This window comes from Anomaloglossus baeobatrachus, chromosome 8 (assembly GCF_048569485.1).
Source record: "Anomaloglossus baeobatrachus isolate aAnoBae1 chromosome 8, aAnoBae1.hap1, whole genome shotgun sequence".
In the NCBI taxonomy this organism is placed as follows: domain Eukaryota; kingdom Metazoa; phylum Chordata; class Amphibia; order Anura; family Aromobatidae; genus Anomaloglossus; species Anomaloglossus baeobatrachus.
Genome location: NC_134360.1, coordinates 45984662 through 46005715, shown reverse-complemented (window position 1 = coordinate 46005715; position 21054 = coordinate 45984662). Strand labels below are relative to the sequence as shown.

The 21054-nt window shown below is 46.7% G+C and overlaps 2 protein-coding genes across 8 annotated transcripts in view; one reads left to right on the top strand and one right to left on the bottom strand.

Annotated features, from left to right (window-relative positions):
* The window catches only part of GRIP2 (glutamate receptor interacting protein 2), a 412653-nt gene extending 401580 nt beyond the window's left edge, over positions 1-11073 (top strand). For 6 of the 7 annotated variants that reach the window (XM_075321558.1, XM_075321559.1, XM_075321557.1 and 3 more), the window contains 4 exons: positions 1860-1980; positions 2290-2505; positions 5115-5261; positions 8516-11073. In XM_075321558.1, the coding sequence (XP_075177673.1) occupies positions 1860-1980; positions 2290-2505; positions 5115-5261; positions 8516-8692 (661 nt within the window). In that variant the 3' untranslated portion in view covers positions 8693-11073. Of the gene's footprint in view, positions 1-1526; positions 1829-1859; positions 1981-2289; positions 2506-5114; positions 5262-8515 lie in introns of those variants that run through there. The other variant, XM_075321562.1, reaches the window with a different exon arrangement.
* A 4371-nt stretch (positions 11074-15444) lies between these two features.
* The window catches only part of SLC6A6 (solute carrier family 6 member 6), a 37924-nt gene continuing 32314 nt past the window's right edge, over positions 15445-21054 (bottom strand). Inside the window, exons 9-14 of the mRNA XM_075321554.1 lie at positions 20916-21028; positions 19548-19685; positions 18629-18731; positions 18447-18547; positions 18026-18196; positions 15445-16683 (exon numbers count right to left, since the gene is read on the bottom strand). Coding sequence (XP_075177669.1) covers positions 16555-16683; positions 18026-18196; positions 18447-18547; positions 18629-18731; positions 19548-19685; positions 20916-21028 — 755 coding nt within the window. The 3' untranslated portion in view covers positions 15445-16554. The remainder of the gene's footprint in view (positions 16684-18025; positions 18197-18446; positions 18548-18628; positions 18732-19547; positions 19686-20915; positions 21029-21054) is intronic.

Sequence of the window (21054 nt, the reverse complement as noted above, 5' to 3'; positions counted from 1 at the left end):
GATGTGGTTAACAACAGACTTATATTGGTAAAGGCAGAAAATTACTCAAGTTTAGGCACAGATCTACGCCTCAAGCAAGTGTAGCAAACCCTCAGCTATGAAACAGTGCCCTATATTTATTTTTTTTCTATTACAATGTAGAACCCTGTGATGGACATCATTTAAATTAATGGGGTCTGTCTGACACCAGTGGGGTCTATCGTGTAACAGATCCCTCTGTCCTTCTTCTCCTCCTTACTAATATCCTCAGAGGTAATGGCACATACTGCACTAATTATGTGAAGGGGGCTGGCTGGCTATACATCCACCAGGCAAGGAAGGGGGCTGGCTGATCATTACCCCTTAACTATACATCCACCAGGCAGGGAAGGGGGCTGGCTGATCATTACCCCCCAACTATACATCCACCAGGCAGGGAAGGGGGCTGGCTGATCATTACCCCCCCCCCCCAACTATGCATCCACCAGGCAGGGAAGGGGGCTGGCTGATCATTACCCCCCAACTATACATCCACCAGGCAGGGAAGGGGGCTGGCTGATCATTACCCCCCAACTATACATCCACCAGGCAGGGAAGGGGGCTGGCTGATCATTACCCCCCAACTATACATCCACCAGGCAGGGAAGGGGGCTGGCTGATCATTACCCCCCAACTATACATCCACCAGGCAGGGAAGGGGGCTGGCTGATCATTACCCCCCAACTATACATCCACCAGGCAGGGAAGGGGGCTGGCTGATCATTACCCCCCAACTATACATCCACCAGGCAGGGAAGGGGGCTGGCTGATCATTACCCCCCAACTATACATCCACCAGGCAGGGAAAGGGGCTGGCTGATCATTACCCCCCAACTATACATCCACCAGGCAAGGAAGGGGGCTGGCTGATCATTACCCCCCAACTATACATCCACCAGGCAGAGAAGGGGGCTGGCTGATCATCACCCCCCAACTATACATCCACCAGGCAGAGAAGGGGGCTGGCTGATCATTACCCCCCAACTATACATCCACCAGGCAGAGAAGGGGGTTGGCTTAGCTATTAATATGAGTAACCAGCCCTCTTCACACACAGCATTAATTGTGTGGCAATAGCAGAAATGCTTAGATGTGAAGCTTCCGAACCAGGGACCGGAGCATGGGTCGTGTGATAAGAATTAGAAAGTTGTATAAATGATTATATTAAGCTTCATAGTTTAAATAGAAACCCCAAAAAATCTCGATAGCCCCTTTATGTAGGTTTTCCACATTTGTGTGCTGCCCTTTGACTGCAGGCATGTGAAACGCAAAAACTCTTAGAAAGTTTTATAACTTTTCTGATGTACTCTTGTGGTGATAATGTAAAGCAGAGTATGGACAGTGTATCTGAATTTCTGGTCCCACTAACCTCCCCTCCACCCATTCACCATCATGGCCGCCCTGTTACACCTGCTCGTATTTTGTGCACCTGGAGGAGCGTCTCCTATCATCATTTTCTCACCGCGTCTCTGTTCTCCTCTCTGTGTTTTCTCTCTTTCTCTTCCCAGGTGTTCTATGTCTCAGTTCTGAGCCCCTCATCCTCCTCCTGTGTACTAACAACTCACGGGGGGCACCTGTTTTGCTATTTTCGTTTATCTCACCCCCACCCTTCATATTGTTCGTTCCATTGTTTGCACCCGTCTGTCTCCACCTGCATGTCCTCCTCACCTCCAGCTTCATCTCCCCCTGCTCTTTCCCCCCCATCCGGGACCGATCTGGTGAGTGCGTTGAGTTGTCGGGCTGCACTCATGATTTGTACACTTGGTGTCAGAAGACCCGAGTGTGAGCCGCAATGCTGCTCCGAAGATGCTGCTGAAGACTCACCATGTTTGGTTCAACAGATACCCCAGCCAGCCCAACGGCCTGGAGAGCGAGCATGATGATAGCTTCTGGCGAGTATTCGGGGAAGCTTTGGAAGACCTGGAAACATGTGGACAGTCGGAACTCCTCAGGGAGATCGAGGTAACTGCGTCTGGAGGGTTTTAATAGGATTATCATAATTTTGGGGGCATTTACAGCCTTGCTGGATGGCTGCTAGCTCTCACGCGCTCATCTTGCTGCTGGTAATTGTGCAATGGTGTCTCATGAGAAGGTGGTCTATAATCTGACGCACAAAAGATGCAGCTCTGGCAGTGACTGGAGTATAAAACGTATAATAGGAGTAGAGCACAGTATTGGTAAATGATGGGTTGTTCACATGCTTTAGAGCTATAGTTTTTTACAGACTTCACAGCTTTCATGGGTCACCCACTAATTGGCTTCCTTACTTAGGCTTCCATCATGACCGGCAGTGTGCAAAGTATCGGGCTTGACGGCAGCAAACTGCTCATAGAAAACTCCAGTCCAAGTAATCGTTTCCTGCATCGGAAAGGAGGTTCTCACCAATCCAAAAACAGCCCCAAAAAAGAGAACAAGTTGAATCAGGACCCCAAAATCCTGAAAGACGACGGCCAAGACATGTCGGCAGCCTCTGCTGAACTGTTGAAGGTGACGAGACCAATGAATATGTTCACATGTATAATAATATAACTGTGCCTTGCCCTGGGGATTCCTTGTGTAACACTGCAACTATTCAAATATAGAATTCACCACAATCTTCAAGGATTTCATGCAAACGTGTTCTTTATTTATACTGACAGGTGATGGACAGGTACGGGTATAGGGAAATCCGACACAGTAAGACGTTTCGACCTATTTAGGTCTTAATCATAACGTCGCTGGAATAAAGTAAAACAATTTTCAGTAATACATAGATTTTGCAGGCAAGGGTTAATATACATATTTACCGGAAAACAGATATATGTATGATGTAGCAAAGCATGTTGGGCAAGACACCCTTAAAGGTGACCTATAGAGTAAGGTTAGAAATGGTCCTTAGGGTCAGGAATAGGGAGATAAATAAGTTGCAAAGTGTATACCTCTGGTATAGTGGTGCAGGGGCGCTCCCGCGTCTGTGTCCCAGTTGATCAGTCTTTGTGCTATGTTGGGCATAGATCGGTGCTTAAATATCCCGCCTCACGGACGTGGAGGGGGGACGTATGGCATTGCGGTGTGCGCACGCGCCAGGAAGGTAGGCTCTTAAAGGATACCTGTCAGGTCCAATATGCACCCAGTACCACAAGCAGTTCTGGGTGCATATTGCTATTCCCTGCCTAACCGTCCCTGTATACACTAGCATAGATAAAGAGATCTTTAGAAAAAGTATTTCTAAAGATCTTTTACCATATGCTAATGAGCGAGGGCACTAGTCCCCTGGGCGTTAGTTTCCCTGGCCAGTCGGCTCCATTAGCATGTTAGCACACGCACAGTGGCATACTAACATGCTAATGAATGTGCAGCGTCAGAGGATGATCTCACTCACCTCTCCGCCAACATCGCATCCGACCCCGGAGTTTGGGTCATGCGCATTATGAAGCTGGGTGTACGCATCCTGGCTTCAAACTAAAGTAGTGCACATGACCCAAACTCCGGGATCATGCGCATTGAGACCAAATCCAGTGTTGGACGCGATGGCAGAGGAGAGGTGAGTGATATCATCCTGTGACGCTGCGTAATCATTAGCATGTTAGCACGCCAACAGGGGTCCACAGGAGTCTACTAACATGTTAATGGAGCTGACTAGCCAGGGGAACTAATGCCCAGGTGACTAGTACCTAAGCTCATTAGCATATGATATAAGATCTTTAGAAATACTTTTTTATCTATGCTAGCGTATATAGGGACGGTTAGGCAGGGATTAGCAATATGGACCCAGAACTGCTCGTGGCTCTGGGTGCATATTGCACCTGACAGGTTCCCTCTAATGTAAATATTGGCTTGTGCAGTGTGGATTTGGCGCATGTGTAGTATACTAAATGTCAGTATTAGTTGGAGATCCGGTCAGGTAAGCCGCCCATGTGATATGTGTAGGCGTTGGATCGGTGAGCGTGTAAAGAATGAACTGCACATGCGGTCTGTGAACCCGGCTAATGGCTGCTATAGCGGGGATTTGGCGCATGCGCATTATACTACATGTCAGTTGAATATCAGGTCAAATAAGGAGCACATACATGTAGGTGTTGTGGTAAGCTTGTATACAGAGAGAAAGGAAACTGGATTCAGGTGGATCAGATCAAAATGTATACAATTGAAGTTTTATGTAACTGGGGACAATGTAAAATGGTACAGGGCAATGATAGTACAAATCATAGGCAGGTAAGACACATATATTTCTCTGTATTACTGAAAGCCGTTGTATTTTATTTTATTCCAGCGGCGTTATGATAAAAACCTAAATAGGTTGAAACCTCTTCTGTGTCGCATTTCCCTATACCCCCACCTGTCCAGCACCATTCAGTATAAATAAAGAGCACGTTTGCATGAAATCTTTGAAGATTGCTGTGAATTCTATATCTGAATATTACTGGGGACTCTACATCCCATCTACCAGCGCCTCTTATCCTGTTGTGTGCACACTAATTACTCTCCATTCTAACCCCCCCCCCCCCCCCCCCCCCGTCACATTTAACGACTTACCAGCGATCCCGAAAACGTTGTGACCTGATAAGGATCGCTGGTAAGTCGCTGGTGAGATGTCACACAGTCAGATCTTACCAACGATGCAGTAACGATCAGCGACCTGTATAATGATCTCGGCGGGCGTTGGGACTGTGTTAGGAGGTCGTTGTCAGGTGTCAAACACAGTGATGCATCCTGCCCAGCAGGACATCGCCTTTGAATAAAATGGTCAAGAACATTCAGCAACGACCGGCGACCTCACAGCAGGGGCCTGATCGCTGGTAGGTGTCACACATAACGAGATCGCTGGCGGGATCGTTGCTGCGTCACAGAAACGATGACGCAGCAGCGATCTCGCTGTGTGTGACGGGGCCTTAACACTACAACTTGGCTAAGAAAGCAGAGATCTAGGAGCAGGGTCCTGGCACAGAAGGAGCTGCTTAATCCTCTCTCCAGTAGGACTCTGCATACAGCAGCCTATATCTCAGCTTCTTAAACAAATTTGAGGCACCAAAAGAATATGTCCATACGACATACAGTAGATGCCAGTAGTCAGAACTAGACCCTTACTGATGATCTGAACATATCTGTCCCTGCAGGTGACTGTCATGAAAGATTTGGAAACGGATGATTTTGGGTTCAGCGTCTCCGATGGGCTTCTGGAGAAAGGCGTTTATGTTAATATGATCCGACCCGGAGGTCCGGCAGACAGGAGTGGTCTACAGCCCTGCGACAGGATCCTGCAGGTTAATGCAGCTACTAATTGTGCACAAAAATGTCATCAGCGCAAGATCATTATATGAGTTGTCTCTAAACTATCCAATATGACAAATATTTACAAGGGTTATTGTCTTGCACCTCCTCTCCAGCATTGGACATGAGCGTACCGATGGTTGGGATCGTATCATCACCGGCACCCCTCCATTTCTCTACAGCCAACAGATAATAATAATAATTTTATTCATTTATATAGCGCTGTTAATTCCACAGCGCTTTACATACATTGGTAACACTGTCCCCATTGGGGCTCACAATCTAGAGTCCCTGTCTGTATGTTCTTGGAATGTGGGAGGAAACCCACGCAAACACGGGGAGAACATACAAACTCCTTGCAGATGGTGTCCTTGGTGGGATTTGAACCCAGGACCCCAGCGCTGCAAGACTTCAGTGCTAACCACTGAGCCACCACAAGACTGCAGTGCTAACCACTGAGCCACCACAAGACTGCAGTGCTAACCACTGAGCCACCACAAGACTGCAGTGCTAACCACTGAGCCACCACAAGACTGCAGTGCTAACCACTGAGCCACCACAAGACTGCAGTGCTAACCACTGAGCCACCGTGCCGCCCAGATGACACCTTTAAACTTAAAGAAAATGATCATAATAAAAGTCCTTTAATCCTCCATAGATGAGACCTGACAGAGCTCCACATATTCTGAATTGTTTTGTAATATTTACTCCTAAAAATGTACCTTCAAAATAATTCTCATATAAAATACCCCTCGTTACTGTGAGATGCAGAAGGTCCTCTTACTTATGAATTAATACTTTATAGGTTGAGACTTGCGGATATTTCCAATAAGCCAATAATAATGTTTGCTATTCTCTTGCTATGCAGACAATGAGACAGTATGCTGAAATAAGATGTACAAAATGTTGTCATTTTTAAAGGGTTATTCCTAAAATAACAAGTAATCCCCCAAGTAATATCAATGGAATAGGAAAAAAAACTCACCAATCGCTGGGGGCCTTAAAGGCTGGGACCCACAGAGATCCCAAGTACAAAGCTCTATAATCCTGTCTTGAATGAAAGGGAGATACGTATGCTCGACTTCTTCTCCATTCATTGTCTATGGGATTGACATAAATAGCCGAGCACTATTGAGCATGCACACCCCCGCACCATTCAGGAATGTGCCCTATACTTAGGATGCAATGCTTTTTTTCTTGGGACTGTTGGGGGCAGAGGCATAGTTGCGGGTTCAGCTCAGTGGGGGGTTGAAACATCTAATTGGGCTTCTGATTAGAACTACGATAGCGCACCCTATCTGTGGGTACAGAGCAACCTGAACAGATGACCGCACTGTTACTGAAAATAAAGCTCTACACAAAGACAAACACTGATATTACTGCCATACGGTGTACATATAGTGGTAGATAGCAGTCCTGCAGAACATGCAAGAGATCACAGCACAGTTACCGTATAGGTGGTGACTTACAGCTGATGAGAGAAAACATGTAGTTGTTTATTTTTCCCATCTTTTCCATCTTGTTCAGACCAACACGACAACCTCTCCAGCCACAACTCGCCTCCAGAGATTGGGCACATTAGACGAGCCGCTGCTGCTGTATGTGCCCCTATTACTGCACCTGCTGTGTGGTACAAAAACAGGGCTCCTCATACTGCCCCACATAATAATGCCACCACTGTGCCCCTTACATAGTAAAATGCCTCCTTTGTGCTCTCTATATGGTAAAATTGCTCCCTAGAAAATATTAATGTCCTGTGCAAGTGCCCTAGAAAAGTGTCCACATTTTGCTCCTAAAACGTAATAATGCCCCATGTGCATCTTTTGACGGTCACAATGATCTGAGTGCTCTTATCACAATAATGCTACTTAAGTGCCCACTCAAAGGGAACCAACCAGCAGGATTTTCATATATAAAGTAACGCCGGTGCTATACTGACACTAGGATGCTGAATCTAACCATATATTTTGTTCTGAAATTGGATGTTTTATTTCAGAAATATGTGCAAGTAAAGTTCCAGCAATGCACAGGAAGGAAATTTGTGGGTCGGGTGTTTCTATCTATTCCTGCCCCTGTCTGCCTGCCTGGCCTTCCTCCCCTTGTAGCCATCATAGATATAATTCTGGGGGAGGCAGATAGACAGGGGCAGGAATAAATGGCAAGACCCGACCCACATATTCCCTTCCTGTTGCACCTGTCAATCAAATAGTAGTGCATTGCTGGAACTTTATTTGCACATATTTCTGAAATAAAACCTCCAATCTCAGAACAAAAGGTGTGCTTCGATTCAGCATCCTAGCGCCAGAATTGCACTGGCTTTAATTTATATATGAAAATCCTGCTGGTTGTTTCCCTTTAACATTTAATAATGTCCCCTGACTCCTCCCATACACAGTATAATGGGCTCACAGTAAAGCGCGAACTAACACACAGGACATCATGGTGCCACGCCGGGCCCCGGACGTCCTGTGCATGCGCTGGCGCTGCTCCCACTAGGTCACCTGCTGTTCTGTAGAGTAGGCCTACAGAACGGAGAGGGATGTGCAAGGAGATAATGTCTATCGCAGAGCCTAACTATATTGGCATGCCGAGAAGCGACCGCCCCCTTTGCCTCCCCAGTAGCTACGCTTATGGCTGGGGTCATCACGGTCAGACCCCAAGGAATCTGCAAAGTATCTCGTATCTATTACTTGTTGCTTTGGGGGAAAAAAAAACATTTACGTAACTGGTTAATTATCATCTCATGAAAAGTGTTGCAACTTTCTGATGTCTTTGTTTCAATCCACCAGTTTAAAGATATCTGCTTGCTGTCAATGAATAGGAGCATGTTTCCTTCTATACAGAATGAACACCGCTTGTTACCAGGGAGAGCACAGATACAATTGCAGAAAACTAGGCACCCGTGTCATTTAGACATGAGGGCAAGGTTTCCAGTATAAGCAGGGATCTTGAAAATGGTGCGAATTGTAGCGTATTTCATCATATGGGTAACTGTGGGAACACCACAAAATTTAGAATGGGGGTCCCAAGTCCCTGTTCTTGCTTTTCATAACCACGGTGAGGTGGAGATTAATGGTGCAGCTGTCAAGGTATCCACGATGCTGACAGAAGCCGCTGCGGACAGGGATTTTGGAGGCGAGGATGAATAGGGACTTGGGACCCCCCATTCTGGTGATTGCCCAGAAGCTGGTGATGAATAGTGAGTGCATGCACATTAATAAATCTCGCCATTTGTCTCCTGATACAGGTGAACCACGTGCGCACACGAGATTTTGACTGTTGCCTGGCAGTGCCTCTGCTGTCTGATGCTGGGGACAGGTTAGACCTGGTCATCAGCCGGAAGTCTCTGTCCACTGGAATTCGGGAGGAGACCCTTAAACACCTTTCAAGTCTAGAATCCAAGACGAGCACAAAGACCCTCTGAGGAGCCTGATAAACTAATTTTCTGTATCCCCCCCCAACCTAGAAGAAGCAGCTGATCCGTAGATGTGATGGCCTGCGGCGACTTCCTACCCACGTTGCTATGGTCACATCATTTATTTATTTTTCCCGTTTTCTATTTCTTTGGCGTATTCACTAGGATTTCGGTGTATCCGTCCTCGTGGTTGGAGATTCATCCCTCTCTCATGGTGCTATCAGTTTTACTTTGACTCTATACCTCATAGTAATAAGAATCTTCTCCTGTCAGGTCCTCGCCGGGAGATCCCAGAAAACCGGAAACCATTTTCCTTGTGGTTTGTACAATGTGGGTGACGCTGAGATAATAGGTGACCCCCCCTCCATTCCTCTTCACATTTCTAGTATTTTGATCACTGACGCACTTTATACGCTCCTCACCCGCCATATGATGTAGTTATTGATTTTTCACATCACAAAAAAGTGCACAAATAGATAAAACACCTCTGTAATCACGGCTGCTCCAAAGATGGCCGCCCCCACAATTACAACCGCCCCATCACAATGGATGGCAACCATGGCTCCTCCAGGGATACCACCCTAACCACAATGTCTCCCCTTACAATGGCCATTCACACAACTTTCACCATGTGTTGCTGATCATGTCACGGTCATTTATTTATTTATTTTTTTAACCTCAGCGCCTTATGTGTTGCTGTGAAACCACGCACTTCTTCCATGACTACATAGCACTTTTGCCATTTTAGGTTTCTTTATCCGAAAAAGCCTGTAACAACCAATCAGCGCTCAGCTTGTTGGGCTGAATCGGACGCTGTGATTGGTTGTTTCTGCCAACACTTTGTTTTTGTTCAAAATGGCGGGCATTTGCCAATAGCGTGAATGGGAGGGCTTTATAGTTTAATTTTGTATTTATGGGAAATCACATTTAGCACCCACACTGCCAGCATCAAGAGCAAACATGTATTCATAGGTCAGCATGTTTTATAATGTAGCTAGCCGCCATTTTAATGTTTGTTTGTTTTTTTCTTCGAGTGTGACCGCACTACGCTTGTGCCATTTGGGAGCCAGAACCACGTCACATGCAGTCTCATTGCCTAGAAAAATGGAGAAAATGATTGTAACTGGCATCAATCTTGGCAGCATAGTGTATAAAAAAACAACAGGCTTCGCCAGAAACTAGGCCTCACCTAGAAACCAGTGCAGTGCCCATAGCAACCAATCAAAAGCCAACTTTCAGGCAGGTTAGGAAATTAAAAAATGAATTCTGATTGGTTGCTATGGGCACGCCCTTGGTTTCTAGGTGAGGCCTAGTTTCTGGAGGAGCTTGTTTACAGGTAGTTTAGCGGAAATATACCTGTAAACAGGCTCCTCCAGAAACTAGGCCTCACCTGGAAACCAGTGAAATTCCCATAGCAACCAATCAAAAGCCAACTTTCAGACAGGTTAGAAAATTAAAAGCTGTATTCTGATTGGTTGCTATGGGCACACCACTGGTTACTAGGTGAGGCCTAGTTTCTGGAGCAGCCTGTTTACAGGTAATATTTCCAGTAAATTAACTTTCATAAAATTAAATTTATTTTATTTTAAGAAAATGAATAAATTTATATAAGCAAAAATGGCTTCAATGTCCGGGTTCTAATAATTATTTTTTTTTGTGTTTTTCAAGCAGGCAGCTAAAGAAATGCTCGTAAGTCGTAATATAGTAGTTTTAATGATATTGAGAACGGAGTTGATGTCAAAAGCAGGGGCTGTATAGCTGATTGTGGAACTACAATTCCCAGCATACCTTGACAGTCTGAAGGTATCAGGGCATGCTGGGAGTTGTAGTTTAGGCCTAAAGCTGACAAGATGGCTGCCACCTACAGTTTTTCTCTCTGTCCGGGTAAGTGACTGCATTTTGGGGCCCCTGTGCATCCAGTAGAGTCAGCACCACAGCAGCCGAGGCTGCACCGTTCGCCCCCGTACATTATGTGCCATAGCAGGGACTGAAGGTATTTTTATATGCAATATTTGTGGGGTACAGAGCTCCCAATTTATTTGGGGTTTTTTTAACGATGCATTTAAACCGAAGGCTTTAACGATCGTCTCCCTGTACTCTTTCCTATGCATTTCTGACGAGCTCGCCCCGTTCCCCGCATTACCAGAGGAGTATTTTTATCCGTAGGAGTAATCTTAACTTGTAAAGTATTTTTCTACAGATTTCAGTATTCTTATGTATTCAGGAAAGCACAATCCGTTGAGATGACAGGAGCTGGAGAACTTTATTTTATTCCTGTTATGGGCACATTTGTAAATAGTTTTTTTCTGTATTTAAGATGGGAAAAAAGTAAAGAAAATAAGAATATTGTGGATAAAAAGGGATTTTTAATAATAAAATATTAAATTTTACCCACCTGGGCCGACTTATTTTCTTAAAAAAAAAAAAAAGCAGCTGAACCTGTCTCCAGCTGTTATAAAAAACTTCCAGCATGCCCAAGTGGCTTTCGGTGTCAAGGTATGCTGGGAGTTGTAGTCATGCAACAGTTGGAGAGCAGCAGGTTAATTTTCCACCTGTATCCTGGTCTAGATGTATATATCGAACAATTAAAGAAGTCGTCTGCACCTCTGATTTCTACCAAGGGAGTTGAACGGCACGGATGCCATTACGTTTGCACATACTGGCGCTAACTAACAGCGTCCCCTCCTGCTGACAAGCACCTTAAGACTTTCCTAAATTGAGTGTATGTTGTTAGCGTATCACTTTGATTAGCAGTGGCGCTGTAGATGCTTTACTAATTTCCCGCATAGCCTGCACCTGACCGTGCAGGGAACTGCAGCTCCTTTTAAAAGGGGTTTTCCCACGAAAATATGACATGATGGGGCCATATATACCAGGATGGAGACATGATGAAGCTATATTCCTGGATGGGGACATGATTGTGACATGTATCAGGATGGGGCTATATACCAGGATGTGGCCAGGATGGGGACATACACTAGGATGGGGGCTATATACTAGGATGGGGACATGATGTGGCCATATATACCAGGATGGGCGCATGATGAAGCTATATATACACACCATGATGGGGCCATATATACCAGGATGTGGACATATATACAAGAATGGGGGTGCCATGATTGGGACATATATACCAGCATATAGTCATGATGGGGTCATACACCAGGATGGGGACATATTTACCAGGAAGTGGTCCAGGATGGGGGGAGATTAGTATAAGACAGGGTGGCCATTATTAAGCAATTAAACAATTAAAGGAATGGGGAGGAGGGGGCAACTTGTATGTTTTTACAGGATTTTAAATGCTACAATGGGTCAAATGGTGGGCTCAAGCTTTGCACTGGGGCCCATCAGACTCTAGTTACGCTAGTGAGCAAAAGAAAACATCCATTTCAATTTATTCAGTTTCCGGAGGAACAACAGAGGGTTGGCACAATGCAGAGTTGGGGGGGGGGGAATACTTGTTGGAGAAGATGAGCGGTCTTCAGCATATTCCTATGGACGGTAGAGGTGGCACACAGTAATAATCACACAAATCACACAGATTATAGTTGGGATGTTATTCTGTTTATTATTGAAGTTAATTACAAAAAGCCTCTATTGTTACAGGATAAAACAGCGGAGTGAAAATCAGTGATACAGCAAGGCATTGCATCCCCTCCCCCGCTGGGAGCGAGTCCGCGTCATTGCCAGCGTGGGATGGGTTAATGCTGGACCTTAGAGGGTTGTGATATTTGCACTGTAGGATTATAGTTTATATCAGTCTTTTCCACTTTATAAATCCATTTGATTTTTATAACATGTAACACACTGCTTTATTGACCGATGGAAGTGGAGTGCACGACCAGTACAGTTATTGGGAATCCTGCATGTATGGACTGACACGGGGCCGATTACTGCTGACCCTACCCCCAGTGCCTCCTCCCAATACTGCAAGGATGGCAAACAATGGAGACTCACCGCACAATGGATAGGAATCCCTGCACCGCTGCACCCTTGGACAGCGCAGGTGATGTACTGGCTAAGGGGGTGGGTTCATTATTGGAAAAACATGACTGGGCCATGGACTGGGGAGGCGCTCTGTCTGGAAGAAAGCAGCCGTGGTTTTCTCTTATTTTGGACACCCCTTATATACTCAGTATCACACAATGATCTCTCTGATGTCTGAGGTATCAGTGTAGGACATGGTGACCTACTACAGACAGACGTCCTGAACCGAAAACTGAAGACCTCTCTGATCAGTGACAGATGGAGAAGAAATGGAAATGTCTTATTGCCCGATGAAGAGTTAAGGGGAAAAAAATTCACATAGGGGGTTGTTCAATAGATGGGTGGGATTATGGCACGCTTAGGCGGAGCTACAGTGAGTTGTGGGGGTATCCTCAATATCCCTTTATGAATAATGAAATGGAAAAATGAATTTGGCATAAAATCTTCATTGAGTGCAATCAGCCAGCACGAAAAAATGGTGTTCAAATGTGCAACCCCCCATCCCACCCTCTCCCTCCCATACTGCCAGACCCCCTATTGTACCATAGACCAGAGGTGACTTTTATATGTGTGGCCGCTCTTGTAGCTTCCTACTGCCATCTCTGGGGTTTATACAATGGCAGGGTTGATCACAGGACAAGTCCACGGTGAAATATTCAGGGATCTCTGCAATCAGGTATGAGATGAGACCAATCTTAATCTCACCACTAGATGGCAGCAGCGACGCTTCAGCTCCAGTGTCAGGAAATACACACAGAACCCCAATATACATTCAATGTTTTGTGTTGTTACCAATGATATCAATGCAATAAAGTGTTCACCGGCCGAGGCCACGTTCTCAACATCCATGTTTTTGAGCCAAAAAAAAATAAATCAGCATTTGTACAAAATACAAGAAACTTTCCCAAATGAGAAAATACTTCTATATAAAAAGAAAGAAAAGCTTATTAAATAAACCACTGTCGCAGCACAGACACAAATCAGATGTTCCTTTTCAAGATTGCACTAGACTGGTCTGCGCTCACGAGGACTGCTACAAAGACAGTTCTTATTAAATAAGCCTTAACAGTTAGGGTTCACGGCTGGTCATCATTTTATAGATTACAATGCATTTCAATTGTTTTTATTTTGTATTATATAAAGACATATTTCAGTCACATCCGGAGCTGCACTCACAATTCTGCTGCTGCTAGAGACTTGTTCGCGTCTCAGCACTGCCACTGTATTGTGGGTGGCAGTGAGCAATGTGTAACCATGCAGCTGGGCTGTGACTGTAGGAGATCAGTACGAGATAAGTCTTCATGTACAATAATGTTCAGCCATGACCCTGCTCTTTACATCACTTTGTAGATTAAGCGTAGGCAACTTTTATTTCTCCAGCTGCTGGGAAGCTTTAGACTGACTATGGTCCACCTGCGGTGGCTAATGGCTGTACAGTTTGATGGGTAGAGCATTGGCTTTCAAATTCTTCTGACCATTGGTCACCGCATGTGCACATGGATTTGGACACTTTCAGCAGCCTGAGGGTGCGTGCCTATGATCAGTGTTTGCACCGTTTTGGATGCTGCATGCTTCAGCTGCATCCAAAATGCTGCATTGTACAGTACAAGCACAGTGGATGAATTTCTAGAAATCCCATGCCCACTGTGCTTGTTTTTTCCGCAGCAAACACTGACCTGCGGAGCGTCTTTCCAGACCGCAGCATGTCAATTGTTTGCTGCGGAATTGCATGTGTCCTCCGTAAGGAGAACACAAGCGAGAGACCGCAGCGCACAGAACCCTGATCGTGGGTACAAGCAGCTGCGGTATCCTGCGGATGAGACTAGTGGACCTGCTGTGTCCATCATGCAGTGAGTCCTGATCATGGGCATATACCCTTAGGGTGAAAAGTCCACCTTGGACCTCATTCAAACAACTGTAATTTTTCATACGTATGAAAGAAAAAAAAAAAAGTCCAAATCTCTAATGAGTGTTTGTTCAGTGCAGATTAAACAATGACAAATCATTTATTTTTTTTCATATGTGAAAATTGCTGTTGCTCCTACTCATTGTAATGTTAATCTCGGACCACACGAAGGTTGTACTGATGCCATCCATGTGCCGTCTGATTAACACGGACCCATAGACTTGTATGGGTAATTTTGGGCTGTGACTGATCAAAAACGGACCTGTCTGCATGATTTTGAACACTCAAGTCCACAAAAATCACATGAAAAGCATTAGACTTTAAAGGGAACCTGTCAGTACATTTGGCGACTATAAGCTGCGGCCACAACCAGTGTGCTCTTATATACAGTATGTTAGAATGCTGTATATAAGAGCCCAGGTCGCTGTGTATAACGTAAAAATCACTTTATAATACTCACCTAAGGGGCGGTGCAGACTGGTCAGATGGGTGTCTCCATTCAACGGTACCGGCGCCTCCTCTTTCGGCCATCTTTGTTCTTATTCTTCTGAAGCCTGGGTGCATGACACGTCCTACGTCATCCACATTAGCCGGCATTGAGGTCCAGAATACTTTGATCTGCCCTGCTCGGGGCAGTTCAAAGTGCGCCTGCGCAGGACCTAATTGCCGGCTAATGTGGATGACGTAGGACGTGTCATGCACCCAGGCTTCAGAAGGAGGAGGACAAAGATGGCCGAAAGAGGAGGCGCCACACCTGAAGAACAGACACCCATCTGACCAGTCTGCACCGCACCGACCCTTAGGTGAGTATTATAAAGTGATTTTTACGTTCTACACAGCGGCCTGGGCTCTTATATACAGTATGTTATAATTCTATATATAAGAGCCCACTGGTGGTGGCCGCAGCTTATAGTCACCAAATCTGGTGACCGTTTCCCTTTAATAAGTACATGTTCTATCCATGAAAATCACGGATTGAACACAAAATTAAAGCGGATGTCTGAATAAGGCCATAATAGGGCAGGACATGTTTGGGGAACATATAGATATCTCTATAATAATTTACATACATATATTTAGGATTTTTTCTACCGAAATGCTTGTATTTTGGGCTAAAAATCATTTTTGCATTTGGATTTCACTGTATTTTACACTGGCTTTTACAGGTCTTTTGTTTTCTGCACATCCAACTTTAATGTAGTCTCTGGCCATAAATCAGCAGAGATACATTCAGAAAGAGACGGGTACAAGCGGTAGAGACCACATTAAAGTTGAATGTGAAGGAAAAAGAGAATAGAAAACACAAAATGTGTAATATTTTAATAAAGCCTAATTGCAAAAATTTTTCTTGGCTGCCAATAAATACATGCATTTAAGTTTTTGGTTTTTAAATTGCTTCAAATGGTGGCCAACCTCTTTAAAAGCGGTAAACATTCCCATCTGACCTGCAAACGGCTAATGTGGCATCTGCAGATGTTGCCAGTCTCATGCATCTGTTCGGACGTGCACCCCCGACCTGCAAAGTGTCCGCTGACTGCACAGTAGCATCACCCCTTCCTTCCAAATGCAAAAGTGGATAGGAATGGATGGCCCCTTTAAGTCTACACTGCCCCTGCGTCTTTCCTGCAGTTGGAGCAGGGCAGCCTGTGGAAGCATTGTTAGGCTGTCGCCTCTTCATATTGACTGGAGGTAGATACAAGCGATAAATCATCATTAAAATGTATATTGAAGTATATAAAAATGTTTAAAATCTGATGATATGAGTCTGTCTCTGCATAGAGAGATCAGGGGCTCACTACAAAATTTTACAAAATACGCATTTGCGCACACATATTATACAACGTTCTCTACGAGAGCCGACGAATCAGAATTCTAGTGCAAATAGAGATCTCCATAAACCTGAATCTAGGGAGAGGGTTAGTAAACCTCCGGATCGAGTGTGTAGCTCATTTGAGGGCGGATGGACACTGGATCACATCATGGTCTCCACAATAACATGTGTGGGCTTCATGTGACCTCCATCTGGGCAGAAAGGTGTAGACCCCTCCGATTCCTGGGCCCAGCGATTAATCTCTCTCGGGGCAGTCACCAACTTAATCCTCTGAAGACAAGAAAAAGAAAAGGATTTAGAAACGAACATTCAATAACTATTATTCTGCAAAAAAATAGTGTACTATACACTTAGAAGAAAGAAATGTACAGCGAAAAAACAGGCGGACAATCGGGGTATGGGGATAATGGTGCAGACATTTGGAGTACAGGATGACACTCGGGGAGCGGGATAACGAGGCGCCGACACTCGGGGAGCGGGATAACGAGGCGCCGACACTCGGGGAGCGGGATAACGAGGCGCCGACACTCGGGGAGCGGGATAACGAGGCGCCGACACTCGGGGAGCGGGATAACGAGGCGCCGACACTCGGGGAGCGGGATAACGAGGCGCCGACACTCGGGGAGCGGGATAACGAGGCGCCGACACTCGGGGAGCGGGATAACGAGGCGCCGACACTCGGGGAGCGGGATAACGAGGCGCCGACACTCGGGGAGCGGGATAACGAGGCGCCGACACTCGGGGAGCGGGATAACGAGGCGCCGACACCCGGGGAGCGGGATAACGAGGCGCCGACACCCGGGGAGCGGGATAACGAGGCGCCGACACCCGGGGAGCGGGATAACGAGGCGCCGACACCCGGGGAGCGGGATAACGAGGCGCCGACACCCGGGGAGCGGGATAACGAGGCGCCGACACCCGGGGAGCGGGATAACGAGGCGCCGACACCCGGGGAGCGGGATAACGAGGCGCCGACACCCGGGGAGCGGGATAACGAGGCGCCGACACCCGGGGAGCGGGATAACGAGGCGCCGACACCCGGGGAGCGGGATAACGAGGCGCCGACACCCGGGGAGCGGGATAACGAGGCGCCGACACCCGGGGAGCGGGATAACGAGGCGCCGACACCCGGGGAGCGGGATAACGAGGCGCCGACACCCGGGGAGCGGGATAACGAGGCGCCGACACCCGGGGAGCGGGATAACGAGGCGCCGACACCCGGGGAGCGGGATAACGAGGCGCCGACACCCGGGGAGCGGGATAACGAGGCGCCGACACCCGGGGAGCGGGATAACGAGGCGCCGACACTCGGGGAGCGGGATAACGAGGCGCCGACACTCGGGGAGCGGGATAACGAGGCGCCGACACTCGGGGAGCGGGATAACGAGGCGCCGACACTCGGGGAGCGGGATAACGAGGCGCCGACACTCGGGGAGCGGGATAACGAGGCGCCGACACTCGGGGAGCGGGATAACGAGGCGCCGACACTCGGGGAGCGGGATAACGAGGCGCCGACACTCGGGGAGCGGGATAACGAGGCGCCGACACTCGGGGAGCGGGATAAATGTTAATTTCCTTCAACTATCAGTAGATTAATCACATTTTCCCATACCTCGACCAGTGATCCTTCCGAGCGCACGATTTTAAATACCACGACCAATGGAATACACAGCATGGAGGACAGAGCTAGGGCCCAGCCCAGCCCGATGGCCCAATCTGGATATGTGTAATACTTGTTGTACGTCAGAGGGGTATATTTGGCTAAAGAGAAGATGAAGCACCCCTGAAAAAAAAAAAAAAAAAGAAGAAAAAAAAAAAGGATACAATGAGGCATTAGTAAGGCTAGAGCACCCACTCTTCCTCCTCCCACAAATCCCAAACGTTTTGGGCAAAGCACAGTTTCCTCGATGTCCTATAGGGGGCAGTGCAGGTAAGGCATGTGTTAGGTGGCTGTAAAGGTTTCCTTCATATTCAGGAAACCAAGGAACAAAGATTAAGTGGACGGCGCCTGTTATAGATAAGCGTTTTCTCACCACACAGAGCAGGGGAGTGATTGCGCACCAGCTCCACTTCATCCACGGTCCTGGCCGGTACCCGATCATGTCCTCAATGTTGTCATATAATTTATCAGCGCCTGAAGAGTGAAAACCAGCGTCACACATCATGGAGGCCCCAGGACAGGCGGCCGGGGTCCAATCCACTCACTGATACCTACCATAAACCCAGGCTACAGCAATACATTCAAAGAATGCAACCCACAGGAGGCAGACACCGCTCGCTGCATAGTAGTCAAAAAGTTGGAATACATACATGCCGCCCTGTGGAAGATGAAAGAAAGGAGGGTAGTGGGCTATATACCCTATGTAAGGGGGGAGCATCACATTAAATGTCCTCTACAGAGTACAGCTAGAAACAGACTGACAGCGAATTATCAGTTATTATTATTGCGGCGGGTGGTTGTAAATGGCGCAGATATAAATGAAGGGTCCACCCTGTGATACAGGAGCCAGCGCCCGCCAGATCTGGACTTTATAGCAGCTCGCTCCTCAATGAGGGGACAGCCAAGTGAAGGACCCCCCCTTATATGACATCCATGTTATATGCATGAAAAAAAATAGGAAATTAAATCTCCTAGGTAAGCAGTGTACACATAGATTTGGGGAGAATGTGTCCCTTTAAATGGACCACGGTGACTGATCAAAAAAAAAAAAAAAAACACATGAGCCCGGAGTCTGGAGCCGGCCTGGTACTGGAGTGGAAAATTAGCATGGCTTCATTTCCTACATTGCTAAATGGAGTCGGAGAGAAAAAAATGCCCACAGCATTTACAGACAGCAAATAAACCCGGGCGAGCCCATCTGGACGCCAAGTATGAGGCGCCGACACTCATCATGTGCTATGTACAGAGACAAATAGTCATACATGGAGGGAATCTGCATGGAGATATCCCGGGGAACCAAAGAGAAGGGCAATAAGATATATGACCAGGATACATTGCCAAAGGGAGATGCAAACATAATACTGGCATGTGAGCACAAGTCATGATCACATTGGGGTCTGTCACTTATTTGCACGTTGGATCCCAGCGGCAGAGAGGTCACCGAGGCCCAGGGGTCGGGGTACTGGGTACTTACCTCTGTGACCATAGTTAACCCCAGAAGATAGCTGAGGAAACACACGATAGCGATGAAGATCTCTCGCCTGTAACCCTTCCGTAGGAAGGACGGGTGCAGATCAACTAACGACGTGATCTGTCCTTCAACTTCAACAAACTGTCAGGAGGGGGAAAAAAAAAAGGCGAGAAGGTAACAGCGGGCAGCACGTCCATAGCAAGACCTCAACCGGTCACGTCAGACGGACCCTGTCCCATCACTGTGCATCTAAGCCTAGCATGGGCGATCTGCATCAGGAAACCTCATTGTAAATCATGAATTCATATTCGTAGTGGTTATAGGTTTAGACAGAAAAATTGCTACAGCTGTAGGGTGGTGAATGCATTCCCCCATTTAATGATCCCATGAGGGTTTATGTCCAAACCCCCCCCCACAAAATGGGATTCGGATGTATGCGCAGATGGGGCCATTCACTATAATGGTGTAGATGGGGTCACCGTGTGCTCTGTCATGCACCATTTTCGGGGTATATTCCTACTGGAGGCGGACACCCAGACGTAGTGCATCTGAGCGTCCTCCTCAAGTAGGCATATACCCCCGAAAATGGTGCCTGACAGAGCACACAGTGACTCCATGAATGGCCCAGTCTGCACATACGTCCGAATCCCATCTTACGGGGAATTTGGACATTAGCCCCAAAGGGACCACTGAACGGGAGACAAAAGGCAGTGTGAAAACGGCCTTAATCAAATCAAGCTATGTCTTTGGAAGTGAGAAGAAAGGTGAATGTCTGATGGTGTAGGTTGATCATTTTGTGTTATTAACACTAAAATAGATCCCAAGTTATTGAATTCTATCTATATTTGATCATTAAATATTATATCATTCCTTTTGCACAGAGCAGCCACCACTAGGAGGCGCTAATACAGATTCACTATTGAGTATATGTGTAGAGCTCCCCTGTAAGAGGGATGATGACCTATCCTTAGGATAGATCATCAATGTCTGATCGGTTGGGGTCTGACACCCTGCACCACCGCCGATTATAGCTGCCTGCGGTCCCGCGGTGACAGCAGGAGATGATCAGTCTTCTAATAGTGGCCACAGCCAGGTACTGTACATCCACCTTCCATTCTAATCAATAGGAGGCAAATGTGCAGTACCCAGCTGCCGTTATCAGAAGACGGAGCAACTCCAAAACTGCCGCTGCCGGGACCGAGAACAGTTGATCGACGGGGGTGTGGGGTGTCGGAGCCCGGCCGATCAGATATAGAAGACCTATCCTAAGGATAGGCCATCAATGTAAAAGTAGTGGAAAACCCCTTTAAAGTGGTTAAAGACTGACAGAATCAGGCAGACAGATGTCAGACAATATTTGGGGACACGTACCTGGCTATCTAGTCCAAGCAACAAAAGCATTATAAAGAACAGGATTGCCCAAAAGGAGGGCAGAGGCATCATGGAGACGGCTTTGGGGTATGCGATAAAGGCCAAGCCAGGACCTAGAAAAATAAGAAAAAAGGGGTAG